Source organism: Peromyscus maniculatus, chromosome 2 (assembly GCF_049852395.1).
Source record: "Peromyscus maniculatus bairdii isolate BWxNUB_F1_BW_parent chromosome 2, HU_Pman_BW_mat_3.1, whole genome shotgun sequence".
NCBI lineage: Eukaryota > Metazoa > Chordata > Mammalia > Rodentia > Cricetidae > Peromyscus > Peromyscus maniculatus.
In genome coordinates this window covers 123,106,407-123,119,248 of record NC_134853.1, presented here as the reverse complement: position 1 = coordinate 123,119,248, position 12,842 = coordinate 123,106,407, and the positions used below count along the sequence as shown (strand labels likewise).

The 12,842-nt window shown below is 38.5% G+C and overlaps 1 protein-coding gene across 3 annotated transcripts in view; it reads right to left on the bottom strand.

The window, feature by feature from the left end:
• Positions 1–12,842, bottom strand: part of Pde4b (phosphodiesterase 4B) — a 580,180-nt gene that overhangs the window by 185,682 nt on the left and 381,656 nt on the right. Inside the window, exon 1 of one of the 3 annotated variants that reach the window (XM_016005678.3) lies at positions 7,591–8,203. The exons of the other annotated variants lie outside the window; for them this stretch is intronic. Coding sequence (XP_015861164.2) covers positions 7,591–7,640 — 50 coding nt within the window. The 5' untranslated portion in view covers positions 7,641–8,203. Of the gene's footprint in view, positions 1–7,590; positions 8,204–12,842 lie in introns of those variants that run through there. 3 annotated transcript variants of the gene reach the window in all.

Here is a 12,842-nt window from a genome sequence, read left to right as displayed (position 1 = left end):
TCATGAGAAAGGATACTACATGTTCTAGAATTGGGGTTCAAATAAATGGATTCAAAGTCCATACAATTTTTTAATGTCAAATTTTTTCATTGTGACGTTCAGAGGTGGGAAGACGTTGAAGCACCTCTGAGGAGGATAATGAGCGCTGACTTCCTCAGTTCATGTCAGGTGGGAGGTGAGGTAGTTTTCTCTGGTAGAGACTGTTGTTGAAAGCAGAGTGCACAGATTCTAAGGGCTCCCTGTCCTTGTAAGATGTGCATTGTGCACCTTGTCAAACCAGAAATGCAATGCAGCTTGAGGTAGGAGTCTAACCAGCCTGCACATCAAGCCAATTAGTCCTTTGTTGACAGCTAGACTAATCCAAATGAGCTGGATGTCTTGAATCATTTATTTACTCATTCATTTAGCAAATATTGATTGACAACTGTACCACTCTAGACATTGTAGATTCAATAGAGCAAATAGAGCAACTTATACTCATTAAGCATCCTTTTTAGTATAGTTTTCCCCTTATAACACAGTTTTTGAAATAATGATCAGACAATGTGGAATACTCCTTTTGCCAATGGCAGACTTCTTCCCTTTCTCAGCCATACTACTAGGTCTTCTCCATGTAAATTATGATTCTTACCTTCAGTTTGTTCTATTGCTAGCCATCTTGTGCATTCTCCACTGTCTACTGACAAACAGGGTCACTGCTGTCTAAGTATGCACTGGTCTTTCTCTAGTCTGGAGTTATCCATTTTCCCTTTAATGTTTCTTTGACATAAATGGCTTGCTGGTTGAGTTTCCATGATAAGACTGATGACCACTAATGAATCAGTGACTTTAAATGAAAATAGCAATAAAAAATGAAGGTAGATCCTTACTGTTAGATGGTTAATGGCCATCAATTTGGTACAGAACATATAGGATTCATTATATAAAATGAATAAGAAGAGCTGTATCTCTTACTTATTTACTATAATGTCTGTATACAGTGTATCTTATATAGTTCCTCTTTGCCCATAGCAAAAATATCATAAAAATTTGTTAACTGCTATAGTAGGCAATCAAAATATTTTTAGACAAGATCATTAGTCATCAACAAACTGGGTAATAAATGTTTTCTGTTTATAAAGGTCACAAAAGAATGTAAATATACTCATTAACTAAAATTTAAATATTTATATGCTTATGCATGCTAACTTAAAAGTTAAAATCATTACCAAGAAATCAGTAATTATGCAAATTGCATTTCACACATGCTGAAAGAGCAAGCATTTTAGAGTCATGCAGAACTGAATTTTCATTCAGATTTTGCTCAGTATGGGTTCCAGGAAAATTAACATTATGCAAGCCTTATCTGTAATGCAGAGATAGGAATACCCATTAAACAGTTTCTTGTGAAGAACAGATCAGTGTACATAACGGACTCCACCTTGGCAAAAGTAAATATTTTATGTTTTTAAACAATGCTGTGTATTTTAATTTATTTAGAGTTTGTTCAGGAGAGAAAAGAAAAATCATCAAATGGTGATTTTACAGTATGCTTCCTTTTTCCAAATAATATGACATATACATATGTGTGTGTGTTTGTGTGTGTGTGTGTGTGTGTGTGTGTACAACACGCAAAGCATGCTCTTAATGCCCTTGTAAAAAAAGAAATGGTTGCCATTGTGACAAAAGATTTTAGTACTTTAATATGTGGATTATAATTCCAATTCCAATATGTGTCCTACCTTAGAATGTAAATTTTGAGTTTAGGAGTGACTAAAATTTTGCTGAAAGATGTTTCCTACTAATGCCCACGTTGACTAGTGTGAAGCTTCATCTAGCTTGTGAGCCATTACAACATGTACCTTTGCAAGACTGCAGGACATTGCCTGAGCCTTTGATTGATTACTTGGAAATCAGTAGAACACCAAGATCCTTGAGCTGAGGTTCCCTAAAATGTCACAGAGCCTGAATATTTAGTACATGTGTGACAGACACATCTCTGAGTTGCCATGTTCTGACTGTAGCTTACAATACTATTCAAAGCCAACCAGATGTCTCAACACTTGGAAACTTTGCTGTGTTATTTTTAAAGACAGCAACACCTTCTTAGTTTACAAATAAGCCATCCTTCAGGCCAAGCATTCCAGGAGTAAGAGGGCAAAAGACAGAGGCTTGTTGTATGTCATCTGTACAAAGTCATTGAAATTTCTAGATATGAGTACATATCAAGTTGCACAGTTATGCCCCCCCTTACTCATTAGTTTAAGCATTTAATGAGTACTTGGTAAATGCTAAGTGTTAGTCTAAGCATATATACATGTATAGCTACATCTGTCTATACTATCTATACCTACATAGTTATATTCATATGTCAATTAGCAATACTGGAAAAAATTCTGTCTCTAATGGAGCTCACTTTCCATTTCACTACAGTGAGTAATATGGGAGGTGTGGGAACATACACACACATAAAATGTAGAAGCCATTCTGTAGGCTTTATCTTGGTTACAGTCAGTCATGCCCTTTTCTGTGTCTATCTGGAAGGCCGTCCTCACACTCTGCCCCCAGAGACATGAAGTATGAATGCCATCCCCTCTGTGAAGCCTGAGCTAGCTCTCTATGGGGCTCCAAGGAACGTTTATGGCTGTTCTCAAATCATCTTCTTGGCAGGTGTATCTCACTAACTAGAGTCTAAGGTCCTCCTGCACAGGGATGTGGCAAGGACAGATCCTTACTAAGTGTTCCATCACTGAGACCGCTGACCACAACAGGACGGAGGAGCAATCTCAATAATGTCACTTAGTGAATGAACACAGTTTTATTCTAGAATAAAGAAAATGGAAATTAATCATGAGGGTAGCTGTGATTAGGGTACTTCTCTGCATGCTACCTGCACTGAATCATTCATGAACTTAAGCAATATTTTCCTTAAAGTAGAGTTAATTTGCATAAAACACTTTAATATTGCTTTACTAAAAACTGATGAGGCAGGCATGATAATTCAAAAATTCACCATTAATTGTTGACAGACATATCAATAAAATAATCTATTGGTATGTTTTATGGCTTGATTGTCTTTTAAAATGCTTAATTCCATCTATGATATCATTTGGATTAGTAAAGGAGCATAGGTGAAATTTTTAGTTCCTCCAACCTTCTGAATATCATGAGGAAATTGAATTCCTGTGCTTTATCCTAAAAGGGGGTGGAGTCAGCCTTCAGACTGACTGTGTTAGCACAACAGTACTGACCCTGGGGAACTGCAGTTCAGGGTAGGAGTAGTCAAAGAGTGGATGAACCTGCAACCTTTAGTCAATACTGAGAGCAAGACCTGCCAGGCCTGTGTTTTTATAGGCAGAGCTCTCAAATCATTATCAGATTTGGTAATGCTTTGCCAGTTGACCTCCAGTCTTGGGATCTTTGTTGTGGTCAGCTTGGGGAACTTTGCCCTTATTGATTCAGCTGTACAATAAAAAGGAAGCTGTATCTCCTACAGGGAAGAAGGTCTTCCTGCAATCAACTCCCAGGATAATTTTAGATCATCTACTCAACTGATAGCCTGAGCCATCTGCTTTAACCAGCTTAGAGGTTCTAGGTACCATTTAGACTGTATAAGAACACGATTCTTCTTGCTCTTTTGTCTGCTGAGAAAAAAGGACTTTTGCATGACTCTTCAGGAAAATAATTTCATAGGGTTTGTTTGTCTGTCCCCAATCCAACACAAGGGCATTCATACTTCTTTCTCATGCCTGCCCCCAACCCTTAACAATGCTCAGCTCCAGGCAGACAGAGCACAGTGAGTGTGTGCTGAATGATGGATGATTGACATAAGTGCACATTCTGCTTAAGTAGGCTGTGGGAAACTCCATTAAATAGCAAAGGAAAAAACATAAATGTAGTTTTTCAAGCATCGTGTGCATTTTTATTTCTCACAGAAGTAGGATTGCAGATACTTCTGCTTATTTTTGTGTATGGCTAAAATCTCAAGAGGAGAATGCTATCTATAGCACCCAAAAGAATCAGCTTGGGTGCCTATAAATAAATTAGCTGTTGATTGAAATGGTTTTCTCTTCTGTCTGTACCTACCACTGCCTATCAGCAAAAGATAGTGCATTCAGATTATGTGAATATTCAGAATTCATTGGCTTTTCTCTTCATCACAGAATCCTAGTGACAGATAGTTTTTTTTTCCTCCTGATGCTGAGGTTGTTAGAGCAAATGGTTATTTCTGAGTTACAGAAAGGCTGCACTTCACAGCAGAACTACACGCAGAATTATAACCTAATGGTTGTCAGAATTGGCTCTTGCACGGTTTGACCATTAGCTTCTGCTTAGAGTTGAGCAGTGGCAAATCCATTCTGTCAGGTTCTGTGGATTTTCTCTTAGTTCAAAGAATAAATATTTACTCATTTCTGGTAACAAATTAGTAACTTAGTTCCTTATGTGAATGGATGTGGTACTCCGTTAATCTCATCATCTGACCTACTGGGTACACTAAGGGTAGGTGCATCCCACTTTAAGGAGTAGCACAGAATAAAGCAGATGACTATGAAATAAATGAATGGGGTGCACCTTAGTGTGCAAGTGACTCCCATTGTTGAAGGATTTCTTCTGAGATTCCTTTAAAGTTTAGTTCCTGTAGAGTATTAGAATGATTGTTTACATAGAATCAACTGATGTGGGTGTAACTGAAAAGGGAAAATGCAGCTTTATTTGTCATCTGAATTTGCTGCTAGTTGTACTTCAATAGAATATATGTATATATATATATATATATATATATATATATATATATATATATATGTAAACTGACTTTAAAAGCTAAGTAAGTTAAATGGGTTTAACTGGAATAAATGCACTAACTTAAGCAGTTATATAAAAAGAGATCAGTCACTAAGTGTAGAAAGTTTACAAAGTTTCTCACGAAGGTTTCTAAACCTTCCACTGTCAAAACTTGAAAATATTTTTCCACTTATAATTCAGCAGGATGATTGTGATCCCATTTTCAACTTGCCATTGCTCCACCTCAGAGATTACAGAGAAAGGCAAACAGACTCTTGTGGGCTTAGCAGCACTTGTCTAAATTTTGTCTTGTTAAAATAGAACACAACTCTATTTCTTTGGAAGTACCCTTGGCTTCCATAGAAACCACCCTAACTAGCCTCCGCCTCCAGGCTGGTATCTCATTGAGCTGCATCCTTTCCTGCTTGAATATACTTGTGGGCTCCTCCTGGCTCTGTTCTGAGGTTCAACCAGCTCGGTCCGCCTTTTCAGTGTTGTTTCAAGCCATCGCTTGTCTTCTTGTGATTTGGGACAGCAGTATTCCTTCCACCCCCAAGTGAATCCGACTCGACTATATGGTGATGACTGGAAGGTCTGTCTTCAATTTTCTGTTTACCTAGGGCTTACTTCTCCACCAATATTCTAGTAATGACTCACTTCTTTGATGACCCTATTGGATCCAAGCATATCTGTGTTGTCAGGGCAAAGCATGCACATGTGTATAACTGTTGTAACACCCAATTTATAGTTGCTCAATTATTTTTGGGTTCATCCTATCTGAGAGTTATACAACTTTCATTTCCAGAACCCCAGTGCAGTGGCTGATAAATAACAAGTGCTCAACACACATATACTGAAAAGATGCGTAAATCAACCATTTCAAAGGATAAGTGAAAAATTTAAAAGTACATTGCAGCTAAAAAAAAAAAGATAGGAATTTTCAATCAACAGTGTTAACCAACTTACAGATAAGGTAAAGTAGACAAGATGGGATTTTTTGTATATGTTGAGTTCTTTGCATCAGATTTTGTGCTAAGTACTTTTATGTCTTATTTAAACACCACAGTCAGCACATCATACCCAGGTTATTTTTTGAGCTTGCTTTTGGGGTGCTTCATTTGTGCCTGGACCTGTACTGATGCTTCTCATTGGGTCCCATTCTTCACAACACTTTAAGACAAGCACTGGAAATTCATTTGCTATCAAGAAAACTGGAGTCCTCACTCACTCCAACTCAAAGAAGCTAGACTTTCTAGCTGTATGGATTGGGTTCATGTAGGCAGTCCTATCTCAATGGACCAATATCACACTCTCTAAACTGTGACCCAGCTCTCCACTGAGCTTCCAAAGGCATTTCATCCCCAAAGGGGATTTGTGATCAAACAAGCTTAATTCAACCTTTCTCTTCTTAAAATACATCCACTTTATAGAAAATACAATTACATTGTTCACATAGCATAGTTCTGAAATCTAACAAGTGTTTCCTGCCCTTTGCCCTTTCTTGCAGAACATTGAAGTTTTGCTCAGGGAAGCACGTGACTGCCTTAAACGGATACAAAGGAGACAGATAATATAAAGGAGACGGAAGTGGGGTTGCTACTATATGTTAAATTTTTTGGACCAGATACTGTAGTATCTGTACTTCTATATCTCATTTAAAGGCTGTAGTCAGACACATTTATACTGAAATAGGAGTAAAATAATTCTTTTTTTAACCAATTAATCAAATATCTCCTTAAAACTCAACATTTCTGAAGGGATGATAGTAATTCTAAGTTTCTTTTCCTTGCATGCCTCCTAAATTCTAGAAAAAAAAAAGATGTTATCAGGAAAAATTGTGGTTCGACATCTAAGGACGAACTATGTTCAAAATGAAGAATCAGGGTGCTGTGATTCCCTGATTTACTCATCAATATTGCTGAAAGTGGAGGCAGTAAGGAGTCCCAGGCTAGATACTGTGTAGGTCATTATGCCAACCATCCTCTGCTATCCTCTAGAACCACTGTATGTAATGCTCCACTTTAAAGCAGATGCCCAAATTCCTTTGGAATAAATGAATCTGGAATTGTTCAATGGCACAAATCAATTCTTATCAAACCAACAAGTATCTGCTTGGCTCTGGTCTGTGACATTCTTTATCCCCCACCCACCTGTAATTTCATATTTCATAAAGCCATTAGCCCTCAAAATGGAGTCACAGTTCACAGGCAACAGACATATTTTAAACAGTGCAAACTAATTCAAGTCTCTTCTATAGTTCAGAAGTATACACGAGAGCTTGACTGTATCGTAATAGTAGAGCGGCTTGCCTAGCATGTGTGAGGCCCTAGGCCCCATCCCCAGTACTGCCAAAATAAACAAACACAAAGTACAAGATTAAAAACATAATCTATAAATGACGTAAAAATATGTATTTAGGCATGGTTTTAAAAGTCTTCACAGTTTTGTAATAACTGTCCATTACCATCTATTTCTTTTTTTTTGTGAGAGTTTAACAGATGAAAGATTTACAAATAAAGTCTTACTTTAAAGTTCAAGTCAAAAAAAATTAATATTCACAAACTTCACTCTGACTTAAATAAGCAGATTACTTATCACTCTGGAAAAACTCTACTCAATTTATTCTGTATTCCTAAAATTAAAACAAAAATCAGAAAGTAAAGAACTTTTACTATGCTCAAAACATTGTATAATTTTACAAAGTGCATATTTCCCCCCCCAAGCATCTGCTTATTCGGAATTTCTCGTCACTCATGTTTAAGTATGAAGCCACCTCCCAGTTCTGCTTGTGAAGTATCAGATCAGGTTTGTGGCTACAGAAACACCTACCATATCCACGAGTGTCGCCTGGGAGGAGGCAAGTCGCTCACGTGCAACATCCTGAACGCCGATACACTGTCAGCCCACCGCTCAGCAACTTAGCTCCTCTCCATGCATTTCCCTGTGTTCTCGCTGCCAGAGTTTCTACCGAGCTCTTTGTCCGTTCATTTTTCTTTCTGATGGCATGCCACTTTCCATTGCAGAGTAGAGATCGTTCCAATATGAGTAGGAATGACTTAGCAAACGACACACAAGGTTGCCGAGGACCATCACGAGTAGCTTCCTTTAGAAATCAGATGAGAAAACTGACGTGCAGCCAAATCAGCATGAGAGCTTCCCGTGGGGTGTGTAGACTGCATGCAGTTTACCTCAGCGAAGCAAAGAATTTGAGTATCCGAAACTGCAGGAAAAACCCCTTTAAACAGTATTCATTTTGTCCCTCGCTCTGCATTTTCTCTTCCATGCCCGGTGATAGGTCAGCATGTTTGGGGGTTTTCTTTTAGCCGAAGTTCCCAGTGCTCACATTAATCAAATGAACTCTCTCTTTCCACCCTTTGCATTGCATTTTGAGCTATTGAACTCCCTGTCAGACTCGTTCTGCATTGTTTAGCCTATTCAGTCCACGATGAGAGAACACCTAACACACGGGGTCAGGTTTCCTGAATGACATGTGTTAGACTACGGCCAGAGAGAAACCCTGGAGAGATTTTTTTAAGTCCTTTTCATTGCAGAGGATTAGAGAGCAAAGAAAATGTCTGTGTTACACAAAGAAATAACAGTGAGACTGGAATAATGAATTCAACTTTCAGGCTTCGGTGGGCTCTCCTGGCTGCTCTCAGCATGCTGGTGAGCATTTAAACTTCTACCTCTGGCTCAGGAAGCTTAGTCTCTCAGTAGATGCAATGGTTCTTCAAGGCTCAGGATCACCATTAACTCAGCACAGCAAAAGAGATTCAAAGACACCCCCCCCCCCATTGCCCCAGGGAACCAAAGTGATAAAATAGACACCAACGACATTCCACAGGGAGGACAGGGGTGCCAGCAGTCTGGATCTTGGGGTAGAATATAGCCATTATTTTACTGGCAACAGTAATCTGCAGTCAAATGAGAAGGTAGGGTTACTTGGCCTCATGTTTTTCTCTTGTTTGGGGCTTTATTCTCATTTATCAACATTTTGCATTCCAATGATGGGGTATTTTAACTGGATCCAAGTTTCTGGAAGGGTTGCCTGGTTTATTCTATTTTCCTCCTCTTCTTTGCTTCCTAGCCCTCCTTATGCCTCAGAGAAGCTGATCTTAGTAAAGAACTCATTTTCTATGATGGCAACAACTGGCATGTATATGTATGTATGCATGTATGTATATGTTTATATATGTGGGAAGGTCAAAGACAAGACATGAAAACCAGTTTTCTAAGTGGATTTTGCTCTTGTGACCTTGTGTCATGACAGTTTGCCTTCAGAATAAAATCCAGAGAATTACTTTAAAACCCAAATCGCAGGACATCCACCAGTCAGAACTTTGCAGCTCATCTCCACTATGTTCAAAATCAGAACCAAAGTCATGTTAACCTCAAATTCCAGATGTGATCTTGTCATCTCAGCTCTCTGTACCCCCCCATATCTCTCTCTCTCTCTCTCTCTCTCTCTCTCTCTCTCTCTCTCTCTCTCTCTCTCTCTCTCTCTCTCTCTCTCTCTCGGGTTCAACCAGGAGCTTTTCCTGTTCCTATATCATGCTAGGAATTCTGCCTTAGAAAATTTTCAGTGGCCATTCTTCTAGTTTTTTTTTTTTTAAATGCCCTTCTCAGCTAGGAGCCATGGTGCACATTGATACTCTCAGTACTTGTGAGTCTGAAGCAAAAGGATTGAAGTGAGTTCAAGGCCAGCTTAGACTACAAAGTGAGACCCGGTTTCATAAACACCACCAGCAACAAATTCCTCCAAGCCAAACCAAGTTTCCATTCATGTTTTCTCAAGTCATTGCTCTCGTGTCAACTGTGTACAGAGGCTGAGCCTGGCCACCCCGCTCCTGCAGTCTGTACTTGCCTATCTCACCTCTCCCAGCATCTGTCACTAACATATAATTTCATATACATCACAAATTTGTATCATTGCACAAGGACACCTCAGGAAAGAGAGAGTACGAGCCATCCTCTCACTGCTTAATTGTCAGGGTCTACTTTACTGCCTAGCATAATGTAAGTGTTCAATAAATGCTTGCTAAAAAATTAATTAATTCATACATTAAGATGAATGCCAGTCCATAGGTTTATGGGTGACAAAACAGAAGATGGTTGGCTTAATGTAAGTGATTTTCATGGAAGCAATATTCTGGGCCAAGATAACTCATGTCCAGGATAATGTGCATGCACTCACATGTAGATGCACACGGAGACTGGAGACCATGTCAGGCATCATCCTTAGTAGTATTTTTTAATTTTATTTTTTGAGAGAAAGGTCCCTCACTAAACCTGGAGTCATCAGTTTTGTTACTATGGCTGGCCGATGAGCTCTCTCCTGTTTCTTTCCCCCTAGCGCTGGAGCTATATAACTATGCATTGCAAACAGATTTTCCACAGGTGCTGGGATCCAAACCCAGGTCCTCATATCCTCACACTTGTGCAGCAGGCATCTTACCCACAAAGCCATCTCCCCTGCCCCAGAGTAACTGTGGTAGGAAAGACTTTGTTTTTTTTTTCTAGTGGTAAGGGAGTCCATCTGTACACTTATTGCGCAACACCCGGGAAGAAGGATGTGCTGGTGACTGAGGTTCAGATAACTTACCAACTGGCAAGGCGGCATTTGAATGCTACTAAAGGATTGCTTTGCGGTGAAAAAGGAAAGATTAAATGTACACAGACTACCTGGGAATCTTTGACAAGAAGTTTTTAAAGATAAAATGTGGCTAATACATCACATTATTCACACGAGTTCATTCCTGTAGCCACAGTAACAGACTAGGATTTTACTCTAGAGAAGAGGGTAAAAAGGAAAAGATCACCTTATTTTCTTTTGCCATTCAAAGGGATTAACAAAAAGCCTGTGCTCCTTTTATTGTAAATAAAACCTTAAAATATCTTCCACTTGCTGTGCAATATTCCTTCATAAAGTATCCAATTTCAGTATATTCACAATTATGTACTAATCACAACTATCAAATTTCTTAAATACTGTCATCATCTCTAAAGAGAGCCAATTTACATCCACTACCACCTCTAGCCCCTTTTCTATCCTGAACACATCACATACATTAAATCATACAGTATATGAATATATAATATAGATCATATTTGTGTACTCATATACAAATATATGTCATATACATATTGTCTATATACAGCATTGTTGTGACGGTTAGTTTTAATTGTCAACTTGACGCAGTCAAATACCCTTGGAAGAGAGTCTCAATGAAAGATTGTCTACATGATTGGCCTATGGGCCTGTCTACCTTGATTAAATTGATGTGGTTAAGACCCAGCCTACTGTGAGTAGCACCATTCCCTATTCAGGGGATCCTGAACAATGTAAGAAATTCAGCTGACCACAAGCCTGCAAGCAAGAACATGCACACATGAGTTCATTTCTCTCTGCTCTACACTATGAATGTACAGTTCCTGGTTTGACTTCCACACAACAATGAACTCTAACCTGGAATTGAAAACCAGAGTAAAGTCCTTTCTCCCATGAATTGTTTTTGTCCGGATGTTTTATCCCAGCAACAGAAATGAGACTAGGACAATTGCCCATGTACAATATTTGGTTTCCTCTCACTCAGCATGAAGGTTCACTTATGTTGTAGTATGTATAAGCATCTCATTGCTTTTTATTATCATAAACGATCTCATCGATGCACATCTCATTTTATGTTGACTGCCACTGCAGTTGCTTCAGCTTTTATTAATGATCACTCACATCCAGGTTTCTGTATGGATACATGCTTTCATATTTTGCTTGAGAGAATCTCAGAATGAAGCCACGAGATTATAGCATAATTATTCTAATGTTTTGAGGAACTGCAACTTTCCTAACCATCATGTAAGAGTTCTAATTTCTCTGTATCCCCTCGAGCATTTGCTATTGTCTGTCATTTTAGCTGTAGACATTTGAGGAGGTGCAAAGTGGTCATCTCATTTTGGTTTTGGCTTGCATACCCCAGATGGTTAGTGATATCCTGCATATTTTTATGTGGATGCTGGTCACTTGTATATCTTCTTTAGAGAAATGAAGATTTAAATTTCTGCTGAAGGCCTGGGGGTGGGGGGTAATAGCTAAGTGATCGAGGTTCGGCCAAATCTGCACAAGACCCTTAGCTTGGTCCACAACACAGATTAAGAAACAGAAAGTAGCATGAAAACAAATATTTATTTATTTTCTTGTTTTAAAATACTGGGGGATGTGGGGTCTTATTGCTAGAGTTTCAGTAGTTCCTGGTATATTCTGGAAGCAAGTTCCTTCACAGATGTACGGTTTACAAGTATTTTCTCCCATTCTTTGAGTTATTTTTTCAGTTGCTTTTTAAAATCTGTTTTTTTTGTCTTTTTACTTATTAAATGATGTTCTTAGATGCAAAGAAAGTTTATAATTTTTAATTTTAAGTCTAGTTGATCTGTCTTTTATTACTTTTATATTTAGCATCATGTCTGAGAAACTGTATTTATACAAGGTAATGAATTTATTTATTTATTTATTTATTCTTTCATTCATTTATTCTTTTTTGTTGTTGTTGTTTTTTGTTTTTTGAGACAGGGTTTCTCTGTGTAGCTTTGCACCTTTCCTGGAACTCATTCTGTAGCCCAGGCTGACCTTGAACTCGCAGAGATCCACCTGCCTCTGCCTCCCTCCCGAGTGCTGGGATTAAAGGCGTGTGCCGCCGCAGCCGCAGCCGCCGCCACCGCCACCACCACCCGGCTCATTCATTTATTTATTCTGGGCATCATAATGTAATCCAGGCTACCTTTGAACTCACTGTGTAGCCCAGGGTGAGCTCAAATATGGGGTATTCCTTCTGCTTCAGCCTCCACAGTGCTGGAATTAAAGTTATATGTGTAATCTTGTCTAGTTATGAATATTTATTTACTTGTATATTTTCTTAGACTATCTTCACAGTTTTAGCTTTGGTAAAAAGCTTTGTAGCTTTTAAATATATGGTTTTATTTTGAGTTAATATTTGCTTATGATATGATTAAAAGTCCAGCTCCATTCTTTTGCACTGTATGAAATTAGTTATCTTGAAATTACTTTTGGAAAAAAACAACCTCAACCC